This window comes from Rattus norvegicus, chromosome 5 (genome assembly GCF_036323735.1).
Source record: "Rattus norvegicus strain BN/NHsdMcwi chromosome 5, GRCr8, whole genome shotgun sequence".
NCBI classification, from domain to species: Eukaryota; Metazoa; Chordata; class Mammalia; order Rodentia; family Muridae; genus Rattus; species Rattus norvegicus.
In genome coordinates, this window is record NC_086023.1 from 139,559,435 (window position 1) to 139,585,335 (window position 25,901).

The 25,901-nt window shown below is 53.1% G+C and overlaps 1 protein-coding gene across 6 annotated transcripts in view; it reads right to left on the reverse strand.

Annotated features, from left to right (window-relative positions):
• Nucleotides 1-931: 931 nt before the first annotated feature.
• The window catches only part of Kcnq4 (potassium voltage-gated channel subfamily Q member 4), a 51,847-nt gene continuing 26,877 nt past the window's right edge, over nucleotides 932-25,901 (reverse strand). For 2 of the 6 annotated variants that reach the window (NM_001419575.1, XM_008764111.4), the window contains exons 2-14: nucleotides 22,398-22,488; nucleotides 21,898-22,024; nucleotides 21,532-21,707; nucleotides 20,738-20,863; nucleotides 20,196-20,306; nucleotides 19,931-20,026; nucleotides 18,035-18,123; nucleotides 16,306-16,467; nucleotides 9,329-9,549; nucleotides 7,337-7,436; nucleotides 4,575-4,706; nucleotides 3,265-3,394; nucleotides 932-2,933 (exon numbers count right to left, since the gene is read on the reverse strand). In NM_001419575.1, the coding sequence (NP_001406504.1) occupies nucleotides 2,721-2,933; nucleotides 3,265-3,394; nucleotides 4,575-4,706; nucleotides 7,337-7,436; nucleotides 9,329-9,549; nucleotides 16,306-16,467; nucleotides 18,035-18,123; nucleotides 19,931-20,026; nucleotides 20,196-20,306; nucleotides 20,738-20,863; nucleotides 21,532-21,707; nucleotides 21,898-22,024; nucleotides 22,398-22,488 (1,774 nt within the window). In that variant the 3' untranslated portion in view covers nucleotides 932-2,720. Of the gene's footprint in view, nucleotides 2,934-3,264; nucleotides 3,395-4,574; nucleotides 4,707-7,336; nucleotides 7,437-9,328; nucleotides 9,550-13,957; nucleotides 14,015-15,897; nucleotides 15,943-16,305; nucleotides 16,468-17,709; nucleotides 17,903-18,034; nucleotides 18,124-19,930; nucleotides 20,027-20,195; nucleotides 20,307-20,737; nucleotides 20,864-21,531; nucleotides 21,708-21,897; nucleotides 22,025-22,397; nucleotides 22,489-25,901 lie in introns of those variants that run through there. The other 4 variants (XM_039111224.2, XM_039111225.2, XM_008764110.4 and 1 more) reach the window with 4 other exon arrangements.

The following is a 25,901-nucleotide window of genomic DNA, read 5'->3' on the forward strand; positions in this document are numbered from 1 at the left end:
ATGAGTTGGAAGATTAATGCCTTTTAATTCCTGCTCTGTCCCTACCGCAGGAGAATCACATGGCTAAGGAGCCCTAGGTATACAGGAAACCTCCCTAGGAGTTGAGGTTGATGCTTCCAGAGTCAACGGAACAAAAGGCTGTGCTGGGCAGTGACCGCACTTAAGATCATGGCATGTTTGGGGCCAGCCTGGGCTACACAGCAACACCATGTCTAGAAGAACACAGGGCTCAGTGCACTGCTGTCACGATGCTAAATATGCAGTCACATTCTTTTCTTCTCACTACCAGTGTTTCTGTGTGTAAATGAACAAAAGCAACTAACTGTTGGAAATTAAAAGGAAAAACCTATGGCTATATAAGGCTGAGATCAGTACCACTTCCAGTTCAAGGCCAGCTATAGGCTATGGACAGAGATTATCTCAAAAAAAAAAAAAACAAAAAAACAAAAAAAACAAGGGGTTGGGGATTTAGCTCAGTGGTAGAGCCCTTGCCTAGGAAGCGCAAGGCCCTGGGTTCGGTCCCCAGCTCCAAAAAAAAAACAAAAAAAAAAAAAACAAAAAAACAAAAAACAAAACAAAAAACAAAAAACCCTACAAACAAAATGTCATTGTTTCTGGTTTCCTCACAGGATGAACCACCAGGAAATTGGTATCCATTTTTCACTGGTTCTCACAAGAGCTCAACCAGCCTGTGAGGCGGGCAGAGCAGACAACAGGTTAGCATGTGTTTGAGCACCTAGATGTACCTGTCCGTGAAGCCAAATTCATCTCCTAGACGCTTTAGTTATCTAGGACAATGTGTCTGTCTCTTCTTTTCCCTTGAGTCAGATGGAGCTGGGCTTTTATGGTTTACAATAAATCCAAATCTCCTTCCCACCATCAAAGCGGGAGCCTCAGCCCTCAGCCACTGAGCACAGCCAAGACCAATCGCTTCCTACTGAAAACTTTAATGAAACCCATAAGTTAATTAAGTTAACAAAGTGAGGTACTTGCATATCTGAGAACCGGGTTGGTGGGGGACCCTCGGTCGTGGAAGTGGGGGGCTTCTTCCCATGTCTCCTTTGGTCACAGGATAACCTTATTCTCCACACCCTCTGTACAACTCCATCTCTGAGGTGGTGGAGGGGCTCCCCAGGGGGCAATACAATGCGAGTGAAGTGAGAGCCAGGATGGGCTCCCTCCAGGGCATGATGGTACATGCAGATGGCAGGGCAGAGATTGGGCACCATAGGGTTGAGCAGAATTCAACCCAAGCCCTGGCACTGGTACATGCAGGTCCCAGTATGAGATGCAGACAGTTCGGCCTCAACCCCTTATTCCCATCACCCCCCAGAGTGTTGTCATTGGAACCCCACCCCTCACTCTCTTGACACCTGCATTAGCTTAGCAGGAGAGGGACAGAAGGGTAGGAACCTAAAACGGGTGATGGGGCCTGCAGTGTTTGAGCATTTGTGCCAATATGCTGTGCTGCCAATAGAAACGAGAAAGTGGGGCAGAGACCGGTGCCCATGAGAGCCAGGTGCAGTGGCTGTAGCACTGGATGCATGTGTCCTCGCTGAGACTAGGCCTGAGTTACACTGTGGGGACACCAAGGTAGTCCTTAGGGCAACCAGAGGACTCCTGGAACCTTTTTTTGAGGAGGGGAGCAAGTCAAACTCTGAGGCAGGGCCTGGGGAGACATGTGGATGCTCTAAATCCTCCTGTCCTTCCCGGGAAAGATCAAGTGGCTTTGTGTTCACGCCTTCAAGTGTGTGTGGTGTCGTGTGCATCGGAGTGCGTGGTGTCGTGTGCATCGGTGTGCGTGGTGTCGTGTGCATCGGTGTGCGTGGTGTCGTGTGCATCGGTGTGTGCGACATTCTGCTGGAGAAATAAAAGGGCCATGCTTGTGGTTTCTGGTGGTCGGCCACTGTCTGGTAGGTTTGGAGAAAATACAGGAACTAGTGCTGTCAAAACGGTTTGGAGGGCCGATGGGAATGGACATCCAGCAGCAAGAGGAAGCCCCTGAGGTGACACCTCCAAAGGGGCAGAAGGGCCCGGGTACTGCCCTCGGGAGAGGACAGAGAGGTTTAGGCCCCATGCTGGGTGAGGATGGATGATAAGTCAAAGAATGGGGGTGGAGTATGGCCAAGCAGCCTGAGACCAGCTACTGCTGGGGTCCATCTCCCAGTGAGGGAGGGGCAGAGGAACCCCATGGGGGTCCCTAAAGTTGCATATTTAACATAGTTTGCATATATGATGCCCATCTACCTTATGGCAGAGTCCTGTGCTTTGTGGGCACCTGTGGGGGCACCTTGGGCCCGTCCCCGGGTGGGGCGGGGCTTGGCAGGAGGGCTTCCCTGCTCTGCCTGGAAGGGCGGGCCTGGAGACCTCACCTTGCATAGCTAGAAGCTGGGTCGGGGACGCGGCCCCAGAGCTCTGCTCACATTCCTAGGGCAGAGCCCCTGCCAGGCGGGCCACATTGTGCCTTGATGGAGTAGGCAGGGTCCGGGACCGCCCAGAGGCCTCCGGTCAGCCATTGCTGTGGCCCACCACGTGGCCTGGCATTTCATGCTCCTGGGGCGCTGGCACCCGGCATCGGGTATCTCGCCCACCCAGACAGCTCAATACTGCGTATGGCCTCTCTCCCTGGCAGGGAGCGAGTTCAAGTAAGAGAGGAGTCCAGAGGCCTCCGGGTGAGTCCGAGGGGCAAACCGAAGGCTGCCCCGCCCCTGAGAAGCCCTTCAGTCCATGTTGGTGCTGACTGAGCGAGAGATGCTGAGCGTCTGTGCCGAGACAGAGATGTCCTCGTGGTCTACAGGGCTGTGGTAGTCCGAGGTGATGTCGGGGTCGAAGAGCGGCACTTGCACGGTGCCCAGGCTGGCCGAGGTGCCAGAGCGTAGGCAGCGCGAGTAGAAGCCCAGCAGCAGATCAAGCTTGTGCTCGATGGACTGCACCTGGTGGGCGGAGCGGGACGAGGCTGGGAGGTGACGTTGAACCCAGGAGCCGGTAGCCCCTAAGGAAGGAAGTTGGCCTAGACGGGGCGGGGCTTGGAAACCGTAGGGATGCTAGGTAGGAGGCGTGCTTAGGACAGGCTTACCCGTGAGATTCTTCAGGAATGATTGATTGTGAGTGGGCTTTCTTGGAGTCGGGCTTGTTTGTAGGGTGGAGCTTGACGGAGCAGAACTGAGCACGTGAGCCCTACTAGGCCAAGGCTCTGCACTACAGCAGTGCCGAACCCCTTGACAGCTATTTCAGCCATTGGGTAGAAGTCCTTCCCACACTCACCTGCTTTTCCACCTTGACTACGCGCCCCATCATGCTGATTTCATCCACTGCCTCCGTGTCTGATGGACCCTTATCGCCCTTCTCCCTAGTCTTGCGGTCCCCCGGCCCTCGACCCACAATTTGGTCCACCCTGTGGGGGAAAGAAACCATCCAAGAGGCTGAGTTAACACTGCACCTCCTCCCACCAGAACCCTAGGTTGACTTCTGACCAGGAAGACAGAATGCACTAATGGGAAGAAGCCACTTCCCCACCCAAGGGAGGTGAGCCTGGAAGACACCAAGCCCTGCTCTGAAAGGTCTCCACATAACAAGCAGAGCCTCCGAGGTGGAAAAACCGGCTGGGAAAGAGAACGTTAGATGGTGGACAAGGCCAGAGATGACCCCACCCTATCGTGCTCTCTGCCTGCAGTCCTGCTTCTTTTCCCTATAGTCACTGTAGTCAGCCTTCCCCTCACCCAACAGAACTCTACATGGCTAAATCCAGTGATCAACTCAGTCAGTCCTAAGCACAGCAGAGGTCACATCAGATCACTCCTTCCCACAATACTTGTCCTTTTTTCCCCTTTAGACAGGCTCTCTTGTAACCAGCTGTCTAAACCGCCAGTTGGACTCCTCCTGCCTCTAATCCACCACCTACTACCTACCCCAACGCTGTGGTGATCGTTGAGACTGAGCCTCCTTACATCACCTTGGCTGACTTGGAACTCTCCGTGTAGACCAGGCTAGCCTCAAACTTAGAGATCTCTTGCTTCTGCCTCTTCGATGCTGTGCACCAACCGTGCCCCACCTTAACTGTTACTTTCTTAAGTTTGTGAATGAACATTTGATGAGAGGGTACAGGAGAGGGAACACTCTAGGCATCTAAGACTTGATATAAAGGCCCTCCCTCATTCCTGGACCTAGTGGATATGCAGGGTTCTAGAGAAGCAAAGGGTGCCTTGCTTCACTTCACACTGCTACTTGGGGAACGGGAAGCTAGTGATTACTATACCCCAGTTACTTTAGGCCCTGGAGACAGGCACTGGACTTAGCCAGGGCACTATAGCTGAGCTCATTTTGGTTTTCAGCCTCCAAGCAGCCTGTACACTGGAAGACAGGGTTTGAGTTTGATTTCTGATGATTTCTTTGTTCTTTTGAAGTAGAGTCTCATAGCCTAAAACTTGTGGTCTTCCCTCCTCTGTCTCCCCAGTGCTGAGATCACAGGTGTACCACCAGGCAACACCCCTAACAGCACAGATGGCCTTAGCTCCCTCACCTGGGCCAGGACCCTCAACTCCCCAGCCCTCCCTCCTCAAAGCCCGAATACCCACCGAGCTTGCAGGCTCTTGATCCGCCCCAGCATATCCAGGTGTCCCGCTGAATACTGCTCGATGACGTCCTTCACATCGTATGGCCGAAGTGTCTCCTTGAATTTCCTTTTGGCTACCAGGAACTTCAGAATCCTGTTAGGGGAGGGGGATCTTGGGCAGATGCTCCTGTTCCCGTGGGGGACTCTTCTAGTCCCTTCTCTTCATCTTTGTCTAGGTCCAGGTTATGTGCCTGGACCACTCTCTCCAACTCTCTCTGCTGGGTCCCTAGCTCTTTAACTAACCACCATGTTCCCCTTTGCCCTGCACATCCAGAGGCTGGCTTGGTGTTTTGTTTTGTTTTGTTTTTAAAGATTTATTTGTTTATTATATATGAGTACACTGTAGCTGTCTTCAAACAACACCAGAAGAGAGCATCAGATCTCATTACAGATGGTTGTGAGCCACCATGTGGTTGCTGGGAATTGAACTCAGGACCTCTGGAAGAGCAGTCAGCGCTCTTAACCACTGAGCCATCTCTCTCCAGCCCCTTGGTGTTTTCTCAAATGCCTCTATGGTGGCGTTAACCTAGGAGGCAGGAAATGGCCCTGCTGTCTCTGAGCTCAGTGGGACATGGAGCTTCTAGAACACCAACTACTGCTGCTGGCTTAGGGGGAGAAATGCCGTATTCACTCTATGCATCCTTGGCAATTGGGTGCATGTTCTTGGACACCCAATGGGAGTTATATCCAACCTCTGGCTACAGGGAGGCCAGGTGTAGAGAGAATCTCTTATAAGCATTACCTACCCCCCCCCAAAAAAAACCCAACCTGGCTCTAGGGTTGGGAGGTAAGTGTAGGGTGACAAGAGCCAGGTTCAAGGATAGGAAAGGAGAGCTGAGGGCCATGAGAAGGGCCACAGTAGGTAGAGCCTTGGGTGGTATTTTTCAGCCAGGGGCAAGAGAGCTTTTCTTGCTCTGAAGAAAGGGGCCTCCCAGAAACAGGCTTGGAAGTGTGAAAAGGCAGAGCTCTGAGGGGTGGGAGAAAGGGGACAATGCCCGGGAGTGGTGGGCAGTGTGAGAAGCCAGGAGTAACCGTGAGGAAGGGCTGGGGTGGGGGCACCACCACCCCACTTCGGCTTGCTTGCTTTGCCAACTTCTAGAATGTGTTGGGGTGCTCCATGCTCTAAGCACTAAGACAAGTTCTTGGGATGGGCCTGAGTTGGGAGGGGACAGATTCAAGCAACTCAGAGTTTAGACAAGAGACTTGAATCCAAATCCAAGTTGACTCCTATGGCTGGAGCCAGGGCAGACAGTGGTACTGACTGCCTGACTTGGGGAGGTTGGCAGAGGAGCAGTTTGGCAGCATTCTGGGTGTATGGGGGCCATGGGGATGTTAAGGAGAGCTATCCTGGCCTTCACAACTCAGAGACTGTGTCCAAGATGGTGGCCACAGAAAGGGAGAGATGGGACGTATAGAAAGCGGGGAGGAGAGGCCTGACTGGGGGGGGGGGAGGAGGAGCCCAGCTGGCTGATCTCAAAGGAATACAGGAAAGAGGCTGGGGTCAGGTGCGGGAGCCAGGGAACCGAGTCCAAGGAGCTGAGCTCCAGTGGCCTCAGCAGCCCAGCTGCAGGCTGGAAGTGGAGACCCAGCCAGGACTCCTCGCCAGGAAGCTGGGGCCAGATCCACACACAGCTACAGGGTTTGGAGATCAACACCTACTTAATTATCACAGCAGCCAGTAATAAATATATCATGGCTTTCAAACTGTTTGACCAAGACATAAGAAATGCATCTTATCCTGCAAACCAGTACTCATTCACACACAGATTAAAATACACACTTCATAAACATAATCACCCTTAGGGGCTGGGGATTTAGCTCAGTGGTAGAGCGCTTACCTAGGAAGCGCAAGGCCCTGGGTTCGGTCCCCAGCTCCGAAAAAAAGAACCAAAAAAAAAAAAAAAAAAAAAACCAAACAAACAAACAAAAAAAAAACATAATCACCCTTAGTGTGAGACATTTAGTCTCACACATTTTTCCTTTTGTATTTTGAAGCAGGAGGTCAGTAGCTCAGGAGACCCTTAAACTGTCTGTGTAGCCAAGGTTGATCTTGAATCCCCAATCCTCCTGTTTCTACCTCCCAAGTGTTAGAATCACAGAAGTGCCACTCTGCCCAACTTCACTTCCTTTTTATGCTGACCATGACACCCTGACTTAGTTTCACTGAGTTCTTGACCTACGGTTTGAAGAGTACTGCTCTTAAGGATGTCCTAGGAGAAAGAGAGCGAGGCCAAGACACCCAGGGAGAAAGACTTCGTGATATGGAGACAAAAGAAGCTTGGGACTGAGACAGATACAGAAGAAAAGCACATGTGGAGTAGGCAGAGACTACAGCAGAAGCCACCTCTGCCTCTGGCGCAGCTAGGGAGAGAGAAGGAAAGAGGCCACCGCAAAGTGTGAGAAGGAAAAGCGGGAGGGAGGCAGAGAGCCTGAATTAGAATGAAGGGGAGTACACTGTATGTGAAGGACAGAGACCCCGACGGGCAGCTATGCCACTGGCCACCGGCCACCAGAGCCAGGGCCTCTGGATGTGAGGTGTGCTGTGTAGGAGCAAACGGGCCTGGGAGCCATATGCTTCCTGTCCACACCTCCTGCACTCCAGGCAGGTAGCAGCTGGCACCCTGGGACCTGTGCCAGGGCCGGCCATGAGGGCAGGCCCAGATGGGGAACAGTGACGGGTGGCAGGTGGGACGGAGGGCTGCTTACCTTGGGTCTTAGCCTCACCTGACAGAACGGATGACCGTCTTCACAGTGGGCATGACATCATCCACCGTGAGCTCACACTGGTAGCTCTTCTCCTCAGCTACTTCCTCCGAGGGGCCCTCTGGAAATACAGGAATGGCACATGAGGGCCAAGAGTGATAGCAGAAAACACTCTCAGCCCCCACCTCCATTAGTAGTACTCGATCTAGAAAGAGCCCAGAACCTTCCTGAGGCTCAAGGCAGACAGGAATCCTGCCACACTGGCTGTTGCCTTTCAGTGTCCTGTGTTACATGTCATCCGTTTGCCTCTTCCATGGCTGGGCAGAGCAGACATCTGCCTGGTGACAGGTGAGTGCCAGCTGCTTTAGAGGACATATGGTCTAGCCTAGGACAGTGATGGTGCATGCAGCCTTTGAGGACATGCTATGTGTTACCCCTTACAGAGCAGGAAGCCCCAGGGAAAAGGCATTTATTTGGTGCTCTTCATGGAGTCTTTGTGTGGTCTCCTCTTCCAGTTAGGAGCAAGAGGGGTTTGGAGGGAGGCACTCCAGCTAGTGCCAGATCTGCTACAAGGAAGGCCCTTAAAGCGAGGATGGAGAAAAGCTCTGAGGCTGCTCCCCTGTGCTTGAAGAGGGTGATATTTTCCTCACCGCACCGGAGGATCCCAGGCACCATCAGGCCGAGGCTTCCATGACTCAGGACCTCCCAAAGAACCACTGATCTATGATGTTCAGTAACTTTCCAGGAAACGGCTGAGTTCTCAGGCCTCGGCATCTTGGCACAGTACAGGCAGAAGCTCTGAGCCGGGCTCTCTCTCCAAGAACAAAGGGAGCATCCTGTCCTCATCCTCACTGGACCTACTGACCCTTTCTACCCTCTTGCCTACCAAGAGCCTGCAGCACGTTTAACAGAGGCAAGGGGTCTCTTAGGAGACCCCATCCAGCCCTCCCATTTTCCAGAAGAGGCGCAGAACAGGGCCGCTCCTCGCCCAAGTCCTGGTGAAGAACTTGAACTCAAAGGGACCATCTTCCTCTAGCAATGGAGAAACGGTCCCTGCCAGACCCTCAGCCACAGTGACAGCAGACTGGGCTGGTACAAGGTGACAGCAGAGCGCACCATCTTCAGAGCTGGCCAGCCTTGCTTCAGGCTAAGAGTGTTCCCACTCACGTGCTGGAAGTCTCAATCTGCAGGTCTACTGGAGGCAAATAACAGGGTAGCTAGGAGAAACAATGGAGACTGTCCAGAGGACAGTTGCACACAGGACTCCTTCCAGAGGGCCCTCTGCTGAGCTCCTACCATGCTGTGGCCTATCCCACTACGGATTCTTCAGAATCTTTATCTGAAATAGATACTATTGTTGCCTCCATTTTACAGATGGGGAAAGTGAGACCCAGAGAGATGTGGTCCTTATCTAAAAAGAAAAGGGACAGAGGCCTTGTGTGACTCAGTAGCTAAGAGTGCTTGGTGTGAAGGCTGATGATTAGAGTTTGATCCCTGGACCCGTGTGGTAGCGGGAGGGAGCCAACTCTTACAGCTTGTTCTCTGACTTCCACCAGCACAGGCATGGACACTTTACACACACAAAATAAGTAAGAGAGGGGACTGGAGACATGGCTCAGTGGTTAAGAGCACTGTCTGCTCTTCCAAGGTTCCGAGTTCAATTCCCAGCAACCACATGGTGGGTCACAGCCATTTGTAATGGGATCTGATGCCCTCTTCTGGCCTGCAGGCATAAGTGCAAGTAGAGCACTCACGTATAAAATAAGTAAAATCTCTTAAAAAATAAGATATAATTAGAAAACATTAAAAAGGCAGAATCAGAAATCTGAGTCCTATGCTCTTACCACCAACCAGTCCCCCCCCCCAAATTCTCATTATATTTGTCATCAGTCTGGAGGCTGGATTATAGTAAAGGAGAAATCAGGATGCCCGTTTCCTAGGGCAGGTGATCTGAGCCAGTCCCCACCCATGCTTCCTCCAGCAGATGCACAGCCCGTGACCTCGGGGTCTTACCCTCAGTAGAGCAGCGGGGCTTGAGTCTTAGAGAGGCCCGGAAGCGGGTGCGGTCATTGAAGCTCCAGCTTTTCTGCACCTTGCTGGGGCTGGATGCTTCACCCACCTGCTCACTGCTTGGAGAGGTGGGAATCGGTGGGGGTGCCAGATGCTGCTTGGAAGGGCCTGTCCGCTTCTGGGAGCTGCTCATTCGGATCCGGTCTTTGATGCCCATCCGGCTGCTGCCAGGGTGGGGCACGGCAGAGAAAGAATCAAGTGAGCTGGCTTGGAGTAGGTAGGTGAGGACAGAGCTGACCTAGCTGATCTAGGGGGTTGATATTGGGTCTTGGTTTCCATCAGTTATTTCCTTGGGTGTTCCCGGAGGGCCCTGATGCCTACGGGAAACTAGATAGGTCAATGGGGACATATCCCCTCCCCATCCCCGCCTCCCATCCTCATCCCCAGACAGATAAGGGGTACACAGGAGACAGATGTCAGAGTGAAAGCAGTGAGAGAAACCGGAAGGGAGTCAGAGACAGGAGGACGAGGATCCAGGACCAGCCCAGGTAGGTGGGGGGAAGGGGGAGGCAGCAACCCCTGTGGACATGGACAACGCTGTAGGAGGAGGAGCTCACCCAGTCAGGCACACACAGTGTGGTTCTGGGCCTCACCGTACACAGGGGTTGGCTTTGTGGAATCGAGAAAGTGTGTGTACCAAATAACTGGGTACGTAGGCACCCATGTGTATACACAATGTGCATACATGTGTTGACTTTACGCTTCCCCGACCCCCCACCGCATTACACTTCCCTCCTCCCCACTCTGCTGGAGCTATCTTGTCCCACACTGGTCAGGTCACGGTTTTAGGATCTGGCACAGCTGTATAAATAGACCACTCTGACCTATGGTCTCAATCACACAGCTGCGTGTGTTGGTAACTGTGGGGCTTCGTGATATGATGGGCTGCTGAGCCTCTGAATGTCCAGGACACCGAAATGCCAGCTCCCACAGTGAGAATCCGTGTGTAGCAGCCTGTTCTCCTGTGGTTTTCCCTGTCTGAGTTCTATTCTCCAAGACTGATGTCCTATCCACATGGTCTTCCACAGCACCTAGAAGGCCCGCCTTTCTGCCTACTCACCTGTGTGCTTGTGAACACATATGTATGTAAGGAGACTTGCTCCTGTACCCAGTTCCCCACCACATCTCCAAACCTTGGAGGAAGAGAAGCCAAGGGAGGCCTCCATTCCCCTGGGACAGGCCCCGGTTAACCAGCACCTGGTAGAGTAACTCTGTGTCTAAGAGGTTCAAGAACCACGCTGTGCTGTTAGTAAGGCTTCAGCCAATATCCCCTGCCCCACACCCTGCGGCATTACCACCATCTGCCCTGATGGAGGTCCTTACTCTGCACAGAAAAATAGCACCCAGGTTCAGATAAGGCTTGCGAAGGGGCAGAGGTGAAGAAAGGGTCATAGTACCTGCCTGGGGGCTTTCAGATCAAAGGCTGAGCAGATGACAGAATCTGGTTTCCATGATCAGGTGGGAGGCAGCCCCACCCCATGCCCAGGAGGTGAGGAGAGAAGCAGAGGTAGGATGGTGAGGTAGGGGGAGATTACAAAACCAGGGACACCTTTGGAGAGGTACCCCAGATATAGGGCCATCCTGAGGGATGGGCCCCTGCCCCAGAGGGAGAGGTTATAGGTCACAGGTCGGGAACCCAAGACTGTCAGGAAGAAATCCCTCATGTTCTTCACTGACCTGGGATCTCCTTGACACACCCCAAAGATTCCAAGTGACGTTTGAGTGTGGCTTTCCCAAACCTCTGTAGCCCTGTTCCTGTGGGCTCTCCTCATGCTAGCAAGCACCACACACACCCTAGGCCGCGCAAGGCCACCCTGTCCTCTGTAACTGCAGTGGGGAAAGAAGGAGAGGAGCCTGGAGAAACCCTTGTGCTTTGGTTCAAGGACTGGAACTCCAGACTTCTCCTTGGTGTTCTGGAGAATGGGTGGCCTCCCTGTCACTGAAGTGTGCAGCAAGGCTACGCTCGTACCCAGCAGGCTATGCTCTCAGAGAACGGGGGCTCAGGCTTGCTTCTGGTTCTGATTCTGCGGTGGCAGAGGGAGCTTCTGGCCTGATTTAGGGATTCTGTAACTTTCCAGTCAGTCAAAGGCCCTGGCTCCTCCTGAATGCAAGAAGACACTGTTTTCACCCAGAGCAGCCCTGGATTCTAACTCCTTGGGCAAGGACCAGAAAAAGGCTCACGTCAGCCTCTCTGGAGCCTGAAAGCTCAAAGAAAATGGAAAGAAACCTGGCACATGGTAGGCACCAAAATCTCTTTTCTTCCTCAGCTCCTTAGAGCACACAGGGCCTATCTGCAGGCCTGGGTGTTTTGGGCCTCTGAGTGCCCTCTTGTAGGGTCTCTAAATTGCCACCCCTCTTTTATAAATGCAGAGAGAAATGGTTTGCCTAAAATCAGAACAAGGTCGGATTCCATTTTCTCTGTCTTTGGAGACTGTCTTTTTCTGGAACAAGGGCTTGGTATGTGAACTATGGCAGTAGTTCTCAGCTGGGGGCGATCTTGCCCACCAGAGGACATCTGACACTGGAGACACTGGGGGCTATCATTCTGTAAAGGCGCTCTCCTGGGACGTCTTGGATGGAAGTCAGAAATTCTATCATCCCAAGATGCATGCTGTAGGCACCACCAAAAGGATCATCAGATTTAGAATGTCAACGGGGTTGAGGTAGGGGAAAGTGGAGGCTGGCGGGTGGATAGATGTGGGAGAAGGGAAAGGACGGAGTAACCCTGTATTAGCTGCTCTCGAACTGCCCTGAAAACCCAGTCAGCCCCTGTACTCACAGTCACAGGGAACTCTGCCCACCACAGCCCATGCTGGGAAAGGCAGACACCCAGCCCCGTGCTATCCCACACAGCCCTGCTTCAGGGACTATGGGGATGGGGGCGGGGCGGGGAGGCTTTCCATTGGCCTTTGATCCTTCCTGCCCTTGACCCTATACTTGAATAGGAGCAGGTCTAACCCAGTCTCCTCAGTGCCACCCTCAGGCAGTCCCCTATTTCCTACAGACATGTTCCCAAGCTTTTGGACTCTCTTTTTTCTTTTCTTTTCTTTCCTTTCCTTTCCTTTCCTTTTCTTTTCTTTTCTTTTCTTTTCTTTTTCAGGATTAGGGATAGCTTTCTTGGGACCTACCATAAAGCTACATCCACCTCAGCTTCCAAACTGCTTTTCAAAAGAATGCTTTTTATTTTATTTATTTGCTTGTTTGTTTGTTTATAGACGGGATCTCATGTAGCACAGGCTGGCCTGAAACTTGATATGTAACCGAGGATAACCTTGAACTTCTGATCCTCCTGCCTCTCCCTCCTGTGTGCTATGACTATAAGCATGCACCATCATACCCGGTTTATGCAGTGCTAGGAAGCAAACGCATGCATTCTAGGCAAGCACTTTACCAACCGAGCCACACCCCACAGGCCTCCTTAACTGACAAACACAGTAAACAGAATGAGGGGCCAGTCAGTTTTAGCGGAAGCAAGTCCCATTAGCACCTGTACTTTACATGGAAGGAAACTGAGGCATAGAAAGCTAGGTGCTGTGTCCAAGGACACATAGCTAGCAAATTGGAGCTAGATGGTGGCCTGAAACTAGATTTCTAAAATGGGCTGCCTCTCAACAGAAGCATACAGACAATTTGGGGCCCTGACCCTCATTCCCAACCACAAGGCTCCACTGGCACCTTGGGAAGCCAGGCGCTCCAGGCCACCTATATGCCAATAGAATGAGGCTCTTACTGGGCTTGGGTTCTTTGTGACCCAGTCCTGCCCCAACCTTGGCTCCAGCAAGCCACTCTCAGGTCAGGCCATCCCAAGCTACCGGTTCATTTCCCACAGCCATGCTCTCTCTTCCTTTCCCTCTAAGTTTGATCTAGCAGCTCTCTGGCCTGAGTACCCTCCCCCTCTTGCCACCTCTTGCAGGACTGCTTCTGGGCTAAATGCCTTTCCTCAGCTGCACAGCCCCTCTGCTTCCCTCTTGTGTTGTATTCAATGCAATGAACCACAATTACTCTTTGCAACTCTCCGGGGGCCATGTTTTATTCATTACCATCTCCCCAGTGCACAGAGCCAGGCCTGGCACAGGGCAGGTACCACAAATGTAGTCGTGATGCAGCTGAAAGAGCCAGGGCTCTGAAATTGGTGACGGAAGTGCCGGGCACAGCCCCCCAGACACCTGTGGGCTTCAAGGCAGATGGTGGAGAGTCAGGAAACTACTTCCAAAGTTGGCACAGGTCAGAGTGGGAAGGACCCTCAGACAGCCTCCAGCTCATCCTGCCCACTCCACAGAAGGGAAAAGGTCCAAAGGAGGGATGTAGTTTGGCCACGATAACACAGGGGTCAGCAGCATAGCCAGCACACCCTCAAAGCTCCTAGGAGTATCTCTTCTGACACACTGGGCTCATGCCCTAAACCTGGCAAAGGCATCCCCAGGAAGGCAAGGGGGCTCATTAGGGCCCCAAGGCAGATTGCAGGCGGCAGGCACATGCACCTTGTCCTTGACCCATCCTGTCCCCCTCTCCAGCCCTTAAAGTGGGAGGAGAAAGGAAGAGAGGGGACAGGAGGAGCAGACGAGGGGGTACCTCGGTCTCCAGCTGGCGTGGATCCGAAAGAAACTCCGCTTATTACTAAACATCTGGCTGGAAAGTTGAGAACAAGACACGAACAGAGGTTAGTGACGAAGAGACAGCTGGATAGAGGGTGGAGTGCTGCCAGGATGGGACTGGCCTCCTGTGGCTGGAGGGAGAGAAGGACCCCCACTCGAGTCGTCTTCCAGTCCCACCCCCAGGATGCAGAGGTGCTAGACCCTGCATACGATCCCTCGGGTGTATGGCAAGCCTGCAGAGCTCAGGTCCCTGCTCCAGAGACTGAGTCTGAGGGATGGAGACGTCCGTCCTTTTCATTTTGAGTGCATGCTTCATGGGATGTGGATACAGGCAGTCAGGAGGCCAGGCTTTTAGAGACTCATCCCATAACCCTCAAAGGGAGGTACTGGCGCTGGGAATGCCATTTCCAGAAGTCCTGCTCCTCCTTGGAGTCCCGCTTCCTGAAAACATGCTCAGTGTGGGCCATCTCCAAGTTCCGTGTGGCCAATCCAGGGTGGGGTATATGGGTCATAAGCGTGTACACATGTGTGAATACACATGTCTACGTACACACGTGTTTGGGCATATTCTAGCAGGAGTTACACCCCATCTCCCAGGGTCAGATAGCCAAGATTAAGGGCATGGCCCCTTGGCTTGAGCCTGGTTAACAGATCCAAAAGTCACAGCTCAACACCCTCCCAATCTACCCAGGTTCCTGAGTCATCCACCATCAGACACACAGAGTAGACAGACACTTTAGAGCAGACAGATACAGTGTTAATAATGCCAGGCTTTCAATATCCACGTGTTCCCAGGCCTCTGAGGACTCAGGGACCCAGAATCATTAAGGGCACGGGTTCTATGCTCCCTTCTACCCCTAGTATCTTCTGATTCAGCTGAAGGGATATGAGAGTGAACGGGAAGCTCAAAGCCCATATTTGGCCCTGCTCAGTGTTGCCAAAATGCCAAACCCTGTGAATTTCTGGCTCTAAGTTGTGGTTTGGCAGGCCTGGTGCCTCTAGGCAGTGATGGAGAACCCAAGCCAGGTTATACCAGGGGCTTCTCTTCAAAGGAGCTCCCAGTCTAGCTTGGCCAATCTTTCCGCTTCCCGAAGTTCCAGACTTATTTAGCCCTTGCCCAGTGAGAGCCCTTACTGTGAAGAAAGAAAAGACCCTGATCCCAATTAACCCATCGATCCATCCCCCAAGCCTCTTCAGCTCCAAAAGAGAGAACCTAGGGCCCCCTGAGCAGCCTAAACACTGTCCATGCTTTCCCAGGAGCAGAGCTGCTTGATGACTTTCTCCAGGACACACAGCAGAGGTGAGCTTCCATGTGTGCCTCTTCCCTGATTGCTAATGTTGGACCTGGGCTTACCTCAAGGAACAGATGCCCACCTGACTAGTTCAAGGATGATGTGTAGGATGAGGTAAAGCAAAGCGATGGGCAAAGAGGAGGAGAGCATGAGGGGACCGAACTGGCCCTTGACTTTAAAAGGGTTGAAGCAACCGCAGGGAACCTCTTCTCCCTAAGACGTGAGGAGGGGTTTCCCTTATCCTAACTGCCTCGGATTCCTCCAGTTAGGAACGTGTAGACGAAGCAAGCTCTGTTCTGTCTTGATTCTTCTTTCAATAGGCAAAAGCTCCAGGTCAAGTTGGGAGAGAGGGTTGGGGACAGCAAAGAGTACCTCAGTACAGAAGGAGAGAGCCCCAAGAGACGACACCCCCCCCTCTAGCAAAGCTGCAGACAAGAGCTGCAAAGTTAAGCTTGTTAGTTATTGGTGGAGTTTATGAAGGTCCTAGTCACGGTGGTCTTAGTCACAGAGTTCTCTTTCCAGCAGGAAACTGCTTCCTGGGAGGTGCGTTCAGCATGTTCTGTGAGCATGCTGGGGGCGGGGATCCCTGCCCTCACATCCCAGAACAGAAGGCACCCTCGATTACCTGAGCCGTAAGCACCTGGGGCCAGCGGCCTCCTCCTCTCTCCAGCTTCCCAGGAGGGATGGGGGTGCAGGGAAGGAAGAATGGGAGGGGGTACGTGGAAACAGAGAAAGAAAGGACAATGGTATGAACGGTGGAGATGACAGGAAGGAATGGTGCAGACAGCTGTCCCTCTCAGACCCTGAGAGACCCAGAGAACGGAAAGGTAAGTCCACTGTGGCCTCTCTCTCGAGAGGGTCCTTGGTCTGTACCTGTCTGACGACAACTACCAGGCCTCACAACAATGCCAGTGTATCCCCCAAACAGGTCCATATACCCATGTGGTGGCTGGAGGAGGTCTGAGAGAGGGTGAGACAGAAAACGGAAGAGGAAGGGAAGCAAGAGGTGGTGGTGGCCTCACGGGGCCCCTACCTTTCCCCAGGGCAGAAGGAGGCACTGCCCGGCCGGTGGCAGGTGGCAACGGGCGGGTAGCGGGAGGCTGCTCCATCAGGTACTGGCGCCCGCCTCACCTCCAGGGGCCGTAGGCCCCCATTGCGGGCCCGTTGTATATGCTCAAACAAGAGGGCCAGCTCTCTGCAGGAGAGGGCGCCGTCAGCCTCAGTCAGGGCCTTGAGGACACCACCCGCCTCACCCAGTGGGCCCAGAGCTACAGAGCTGAGGTCCGGCCAAGTCTTGAGCTACCCTCTAAGGGTGCTTACAAACACCACGGGCCAGAACAGGCAGGGTGGAGAGACTAGCTTTCTCCCCCTCTGCAGAAGGTTCTGGGGGGAATCGGAAGGAATCTAGGTACGGATATGCAGGTTGGGCATAAGTCCAGAGCACCCACAGAAAGAGGGAGCTCAAATCTAGCTGACTCTGCTCCTCACTGTGGAGCTGTGCCTACAGAGCGGCCGTCAGCAGCTCGGAGATCCTTAGTCTCCTGACCTGGCTTGGGTTTTAGGAGGAGATTGGAGCTAATGACAGCTTTGATAGGGTGGCCAGCCCAGCTTCCCTACCCTGTAGTGTTCCTCCTCTCATGGAGTTCCTGGAGACAGTGTCAGGTTGGCTGTCCACTAACTCTCCAGGTCATTTCCTACTGCCATAACCGGGAAGGTACCCACCCTTCACCCACCTTTCCAAATGGACCCCAAATCTTCAGACCAAGCTCTGTTCCTCTTACCAGGGAACCCAGGCCACCCCATCTAGAGTCCTCCCCACCCCTACCACACACTTCCATGCCAATTCCTAAGCATCCAGTCCCTACTCCCTTTCTGGCTTGGCCTTGATTCCTTAAAATTACCCCTCCTCCGTAAAGGGGCCGCTTCAAATCCAGCCTCCGGCCCCACCTCTGTGGTAGGAACTTGCCTCTGTCAGGTGTGGAGATGGAGAGAGGGAGGGGTGATGTGGGGAGCCCCCTTTCCAGACCCTACCTCCTGCTCCTCCCCTGGGAAGCCTGAGGGACTGGGGGGAGCAGGAGGGGGCCAGGTGCAGGTGCGGGCAAGTGGGATCACGCAACAGCTGCACAAGGGTAACTAATGAGGCAGTGGCTGTGGAGAGAAGCGCTGAGCACAGCAGCCTGGACTAGCACGCACTCTATGCCATCCTGCCCATGGGACTGAGCCAACCAAGCCGGCTCTGCAGTCTTCATTCCTGCCCCAGGGCCTGGCCAGGCACCTGGCTTCACACACCTTGATGATGCTATTAATAACTTCCAGCACGGAGCCACCCCCATTCAGTCTCAGCCCAGCCTAGGGCCAACAGAGCAGACCCACGGCTGGCCTCAGAGGCTGCCACCCACAACAGTAACAAGGGCCACACAGTCACACACGGGGGTTCGGGGGCAAGCACACATATTTCCACATAGCACCCTCTCTAACCAGCTGCGGCACACTGGTCGGTACAAGCTAATATGTCCCCGTCTCAGGACTGAGGGGAGATGAGCTGGTTTGGTTTCCCTGGGTGGCATCATCTTTGGCTGAGCATGTACACTGCCAGCACTCCATGAGTGCAGATCCGCTTCAGGGATACTCTGGGGCCAGGGGACAGAGAAGAGTTGGGGAGAGGATGAGCCAAGCTCCCAGTTATGCAGGACCTGAAGAGCCAGTCCCAAATGCTCCACTGGGAGCCAGCCCCTACCCACTCCCACTCCAGCAGCACCTACCTGAAAGATGGGAGAATACTGTCATAGTAATACCAGGTGGCTGTCAAATAGGCCCGGCTCGTGTCAGTGGAATACAGGCGCCACGCAGCCTGGAGGCACAGGGAGAATGGGGTATCATAGAAGTCCTTAACCACCCACCAGCCCTCTGCTCCTGAAGGAACCCAGTCCCAGGCCAGCCGAGAGTGATGCCAGGTCCAGAGGCCAAGTCTAATTCCGTAGCTACCAGCAGGGACAGCCAAGAAGCCAAGACCTAGAGAGAAACGACTTCCTCAAGGTGACCCAGTAAATAGGTACCAGAGCCAGGGGCCCACAAGCACTAGGGTCTGTGGTCAGATAGGCATGGGCTTCCAACCCATTTTCCCATTCAGAATAAACTGACCATTGTTGACCCAACAGAGTGTTGTGCGGTCAAGATGAATAGATATCTGCCCAGGGCTAAGCTTGGTGCCTGGCGCTCATGACCAGGCTCCTGTAAACCCTCCCATTAGCTCCCTTAGCTGAGTACACAGCCACAGTGTCTGGTTAGTGTCTTCCTTCATAAGTTGCATCATGGGCACCCCTGCATCCTCAGTGCCAAGTACAGTATCTGGCACGAGTAGGTGGTTCTGCAAATGTTTGGGGAGGGAATGTTGACTAAGCGAATGGCTTTACAAACAGCCTCCATGGGACTACTAGGGCCCATGTAAGAGCAACAAAGATTATTGACACTGGAGCAGAAGGAACTACGGTCAAATGAGAAGCAAAACTGTCCCCCATCCTCCAGAAAAAGAGGAATCTGGGAAGGATCCACCAGGGTACGGAAACAGGCAGGACAAAGCAGAATCAGACCAACCCTGGATGCTCCCCTCCTTTGGGTGCCTCTTGTCCTTAAGGGGTTGCCACGAGTGACCTCACCAGCCTGGCGCCTTCCTAAGACAGAAATATTTTTATTTCCTGCTTGCCTGGGTCCCTGGCATGGGCAGGGGAACAGCTGCCAGAGCGCTCATTAATTATGGGTACCACAATACCAGCTGTCTCTCAGCATGGACAGTGCCAGCTGCCTGCCCCTACAATGCCCCTCGGGAGGCCAGCTCCCAGAGGACAGTGGCCATTGTGCCCCAAGGGATGCTAAGAAGAAAAGGCCGGGCTGGTGGTTGGAGATAGCAAGGATGGAGAAAGGGTTATACCCTGGGAACAAGAGATAAGGAGGAGCCGAGTCAGGCTTGGGTCTGGGGGGTCAGAGAGTGGTGTTCTGGGAAGCAGGCAGAGGTGTGCTGTGTCAGTATTCTTCAACCATTTCCTACAGGGGCTTCTCCTGCATGCCCCTATGCTGGAGAGGAGCCAAGGCAACGGTGAGAGACCCACAGATCAGAGTCCACTCAGATCGTCCATCACACTGAAGGAAACAGAGATAACATGCTCCTGGCTTCCTACACCTGTTCCCACCTCTGGCCACTCCCCCTTTATTTCCTTGACTGGTTCCCTTTTCAGCTGCCCATTGAATGCTGGCAATCTAAAAGTCTAGCCCTGGACCATCTTCTTGCATGACTTGCTGAGGCCACAGCGATGGTATCAAGGTGCTGGGAGTGGATCAGAATGACAGTTTCAGGATAGCTGAGTCAGGTCTCCACCATGACAAGGGGGCCTTTTGCCCCAGGTTCTCCCCATCCCACATTAGGGCAAGAGCTGGCAACAGGGAGGCTCTGGAGAGTTTGAAACCAGGTATTTGCTGCAGGGGTTGGGGACATGACTGATATTACAGTCAACACCCCAGCACTGTCTATAATGTGACACGAGCCCCCTCACAAAGTCTCCACCCTCTCTGAACTTTGAAGGAGAGTTGTAGTTCTGAAGTTTGGAACCCGTAGGTCAGCACACAGGGCTGACACAGAGCTGGCTTTCGTAAGCATCGTGTACCTGGATGAGGTTAGCTGCTGGCATCCTCCGCTTCTCAAAGTGTTTCTGCCTATGCTGCTCCTGGACCTTCAGGGCAAAGCCAGAGCCCAGGATCCCCTGTGGGGATAAGGCATGGTGTCAGGTAGTGTAGCAAGGAGGACAAGGGACTACTGGGCTGTTCCCATACCTGTCCATCTGCGACAGCCCAGGCTGCCCAAGGTAAATTTAGGACTACGCTGGTCAGGTCTTAGTCCCAGCCTCCCTCAACAACCAGCGGAGAACTCACGGCAGGCAGGGCAAAGAAGGAGATGCCCAGTAAGGCGAAGCCGGCAGCCAGAACCCTGCCCAGCCATGTATGTGGAGTCTTGTCGCCATAGCCAATGGTCGTCAGTGTAATCTGGAGAGACAAACAGGTTACCCATAGGAGTGGGCACAGGGACCTGACACAGGGACTTGCCTGTGGTATAGCAAATACAAATGGAAAACTAGAAACAAGAGAAGGACTTCCTCTCCGAACTCCTACAGTAGATTGATTGACATTAAGGACTTCTCAGAGAGACTGGAGGGGTTCAGATGGATTCCGTTTTCCAAGACAAGGAAAAGCAGCACCAGTCACAGGGGCTAAGTGTAGGGCTGGATATGAGGGCACAGACAAGTCCCACAGAGTGGGTAGGACGAGCATAGGGACTGGTCACAGGAGCCCCAACCTTAGTGCGAAGAGACAAGGACGGGCCAACCCTGAGTGGGGCATCCAAAGAGGACAGAGCCGGGGAAGGGTCCAGGGATGTTCCTAGGCGGAAGGGCAGCCCTGCACAGACCCTCACGCACCGTCCCCCACCAGAGCGAGTCGGCATAGGAGGAGAAGTCAGAGTTGGCATCCTTCTCAGCCAGGTAAACGAGGAAAGAGGCGAAGATGAGCACCAGGAACCCGATGTACCAGGCGGTGATCAGCTCCTGGGGGAAGGAGGAGGGGCACCTACCTGTCAGGGGATAAGGCTACACACACTTCTCCAGTTGCCTCCTTCTTCAAGGAAGGAGCCCCACTGTCTATAATGTGACACGAGGCCCTTCTTTGAAACCCCAAAAGCCAGATCCCCCAGGCCTGTCCTTAACCATGGCGGCTCAGGCCTCCTCCTCCAGGCCCATGGTGGCCTGACCTTCTAGCTCCACTTTTCAGGTTTCAACTCAGGAGCCCCGTCTGATCCCTTCCCAGTCTCCTTAGGACCCATCCAATTCTCCACTCCATTGGCAACAGTCATCTCCTAACCTAGGGGCTTCCAGACGTGACCTTTAAGCCCAACCTCTCAGGCCTTCTCAGAGCCCCGCCCCTGCTGGCTCCAGCCGCCTCGACCCCTAACGTAGACCCCCTCCTCCAGTTTCTATTAGGTCTCACCCCTGCTAAGCTCCAGCCCCATACCTCAGACAAGCCACGCCCATGTCACACTCTAACTGTATTTGCCCCACTGTATGCCTCGTCCCCCACTAACTGCCCCCATCAGTGCCTGACAGGGCCAGCCTGGCCTGGCTCCAATCCCTACATGCCCGCCCCAATTTGACCCCGCCCCAGCTCCGCCTCTCGCTTGTGCCTAGAGTAGTATCTCCTCACCTTTCTCCAGCCTCACCTTACTGTGCGCGTAGACCACCGATCCCAACAGCTTCCAGGTGCCACCGCGGCGGTCCATACGCACCATGCGCAGGATCTGCAGGAAGCGCATACTGCGCAGCGCAGACGTAGCAAAGATGTTGCCCTGTGTGCCTGCGGCGATCACCGCCACCGAGGCCACGAACACGATGAAGTCTGTAGGGCAAGATGTCGAAGTCACCAGCCCACTCCACCCTGGGGTCTGGGACTCCCGGGGCATTAAGTAGGTGGGGTGCAGCTAGGGAAGGTCCATTAAAATTCTTGAGAAACCAGGGTCGGGGTCAAGGCTGAGATCAAAATGCCTCCTTGAGGTTTGGAGTGGGGCAGAGTAGGGAAGGCTTTGTACCGATGACACAGAAGGGTTTCCTGGCGAAGCGGAAGCGGCCCTGCCATCCTCTGTAGCGACAACAGCATCCAGCTGACCAGACACGGATTATATACTCCAAACCAAAGACCACGATCATCACGAATTCCTGTGGGGAACCAGGACCCAGATCAGAGGCCAATCCTGAGTTAGGAATACCAACTCTTAGGTTCCTCTTATACCTGGAAAGTTTTGAGACTGTTCCAGCAGGGAGGCTACCCTCTCTTTGTCCTCTAGGAAGAACAGTTTGCCCTCACACACAAGTGTCTAGCTTCACAAGATGCTGGGTTTTTGTTTTCTTCTCCCCGCCCTCAGCCTCCTGCCATTCTAGACTCAGTGACATGGAGAATGGCTCTCCGTTGGTGGAAGGACTTCTGTTGGTGAGATTTGTTTCTGTTGGGGGCCTAGGGGGGGGGGGGCAGATTGGACTAAACGCTGTTCTCCCTTGAAGGAGAATCTAAGGGGGAACTCCCAGCACTCACCAAGATAAGGAGACACTCGTTGGCAAGTTCCTGGTGCTCCTGGATGGTGGACAGCACAGACAGCACCAGGCAGCTGAAGACTAGCAAAAATCTGCAATTGGAGCATAACCAGGAAGGTTAGATGGCAGGGGGGGGGGGACGACGGTGACAGAGCAATGCTAAGCTCAGACACCTCCCAGGCCCTCTCCAGAGGACCTTGGTGTGACTCCCAATTTTTCCTGGGCTGGCAAGAGAACATAGAGGCTCTGTGTTACCCCAGGCTCAGCCGCCCACTCGCCTTGGCCCTGGACTCCATTTTAAGGTCTGGATAAGGTGTTCCAGCAGAGCTCAGAAGCTGTGGCCTCAACTGAAGACTAGGGACAGCCGCTCTGCCTCCATGTTTCTACGGAATCCATGAGTCAGCTACAGAGTAAAGGGGCTGGGGAGGTGGCTCAACGGTAAGAGAACCCACTGCATCTGAATCCCAGATACGCATATAAAAAGGCTGCGCGTGACCACATGTGTCTGTAACCCTAGTACTGGCATCAGAGACAGGCAGACCACAGAAGCTCATGGGCCAGCCAATCCACTCAGTCCAAACAATGAGGTTTGGGACAACTGGAGGCCCTGTCTCAGGGCAATAAGACAGACAGCAATATCACAGGGCGCAAATGTCCTCCTCTGGCCACCACGAGTACAGATACTCATACCCATGACCACACGCATGCTCGTGTGCATACACACACATACACACACCACCACCACCACCACCACCACCACCACCACCACCACCACCACCACCACCACCACCACCACCACCACCATTACCGCCCCATAAATAAAAAGAAGCAGGCCAGGGTAGGCAGGGAAGTAGCAACATGGGAGTGAAGGAAGAGAAAAGTGGGACCAGGCAGTGAGGAGCTAGAGACTAAGGCTTGAAACCACCCTTTGAGCAATGGGAAGCTACTAAGTGGCCATTTTGGAAAGAACTAGAACCTAACTCATCCAACACTTTCCTTGTCAGTTCCACATGAAGAAACAACGGCCCGCAGCAGGAAATGGGCTTCACTTAAGGCTGCTGTATATTTCCAGGGCTACCCTGAAGTTGGAGCCAGGAGTCCAAACTTCCCAGCAGAAGGGAAGTGGGGAGAGGTCATAAGCAGGTGCCTTGAGGCACGTATACACATGGGAGAGCCACAGATACGGCAAGGGGAAGGTGGACTCTTTGGAACAAGGTGTGCTAAGCACCACACTTCCCTAGAAAACACCAGAAGGGATGAGCTTCTTCCCTGGAAATGCATCACTGTGCACCGACCCACCAGTCTTCCCGTGTGTTCTTAGATCTCCACTGCTGAGACCCATCTGATGCTTGCACACCCCTCAGCCCTAGACAAACATGTTCTCCTGAACCTGGCTCCCTCTTCAAGCTCTCTTTAAGAGCCTGCTTTCTTGTACGTGTCCAGAGGTTGTTCTTTCTTTTGTTAATTTTTTGAGGTAGGATCCTACTACGTAGCCCAGGCTGGCCTTGAACTCCAGACTCCAGTCCCTGCTCCACAAGGCAGAGGATTACAAGTCTGCAACACTATGTCCACCCCAGTCTCTTTCTACTTATCTTTATTTCTGTTCAAGCATTCGTGCGCATCGTGTGTGTGGGGGGGTGGGGGGGTGGGTGGGTGTGTGTGTACACCTAGGAAAATCACTGACTTCTTCTGGCCAGCCTCCTCCTCTGTAAGAGGCGATGGACAGTTGAGAGTAAGACTTGGCTGTGCCCTGGCCCACTTACATCTCCTTGGAGGTCAGGATCTGAGGCTGCATCACAGGAAATGCTCCTGGATCAAGGGGGCAAGAAGCAGCTGTCGGGAAAGGGTCCCGGATGAATGAGTGAGCCGGAGGCCTCTGCGGCCAGTTCCAGGCCAGAGCTGAGTCAGCAGAGCGCGAGGCAAGTGCAGAGGGAAATGTGTGCCCCAGTCCTGAGATTCAGTCACTAACCACAGGACCAACAGCAGCCGGGCTACCTGGAATGGGGGCTGCAGCCCACACAGGGTTGGTATTGCCTTTCTCAGCTGCCCAAGACTTCAGGCAGCTGTGGGCACACATAGCTTTCTGATGAGCACTTCTAGAATTCTTTTCCTTCATCTTTTTTTTCTTGCCACTTCAACAGTTACACAGGTATCAACTATCCACAAGAGACTCAAGTGAAAAGAGCTGATTAGGAAACCTCAAGGGCCATGTGATCCCGAGGGCGAAGAAGAGATTCCTCTTAGGGATGCACGGATAGTGGCAGGCAAGGAGGAAGGGATTTGGCTTTTCCTTGTTTGTTTGTTTGTTTGTTTTTGCTTATCTCTGTTTTCTAAATTTTTTTTAGAATGAGTGTGTATTACTTAGATAATTACAAGCTAATGTGCCTTCATTTATCTGTTCCACAGTGCTGAGGATCAAACCCAGGGCTTACTAGGCAAGGGCTGTTATTCAGCTCCTAGGTCTTGTGGTAGTTTGAGATTGGCTCCCATGGGCTCATATGTTTGAATGCTTGGTTCCCAATTGGTAAAGCTGTTTTGGAAGGACTAGGAGGGATGGCCTTGTTGGAGGAGGTGTGTCACTGGAGGTGGCCTTTGAGTTTCAGAAGGTCAGGAAACTCCCAATCCTGGTTAGTCTGTTTCTCTCCCTTCCCCTCCCTTTACCCTCCCCCTCCCCTCCTCTCCCTACCCCACGCTGTCTGCCTACTGTCTGTGGATCAGGATTTAGGGCTCAGCTAGCTCTCCATCTCCATGCCTGCTTGCATGCTGCCATGCCCCCTCCATGATAAGAATAGATTAACCTTGAAACTGCAAGCAAGCCCCCAGTTAAGTGCTTTCTTTTATAAGAGTCGCCTTGGTCTTGGTATCTCTTCACAGGAGTAGACAAGGCTCTAACATTTTAAAAAATTTATTTGTGATCTTATATATGTGGGGTGACAGAGTATGTCGCACATGAGTGCAGATGCCTGTGGCAGCCAGAAGGGGTGCTAGGTCCCCCAGAACATGACTTATAGGTGGTTGCCTGATGTGGGCAATGGAAAGTGAATTTGGGGTCTCTACTAGGGTAGTACGTGTACAGGTATCTTGCCTGCAAGTTTGTCTGTGCACCATGTGCATACAGTTGCAGAGGGGGCCAGAAGAAGATGTTGGTTCCTCTGGAACTGGAGTTATAAACAGTCATTAGTCACCATGTGGATGTTGGAATGGAATGTGGATTTTCTTAAAGAGCATAGCTCTTAACCAATGAGCCATCTTTTCCAGTCCCACCCCCCCACCCCCATCTCTTTGGAGAAGCGGTCTTTGCTATATTAACAGGGAGAGTCTCAAATGCCTAAACTAAAGAGATCCTTCCATCTCACGCCTCAAGTGGAGGGGGCTACAGGCATGCAACACTGTCTCCAAGTTGTTTAAATAATTTTACATGTGATTATATATATTGTACATGAGTGTGTGTGTGTGTGTGTATATGTGTATGTATGTGTGTGTGAGTATGTATATGTTTGTGTTT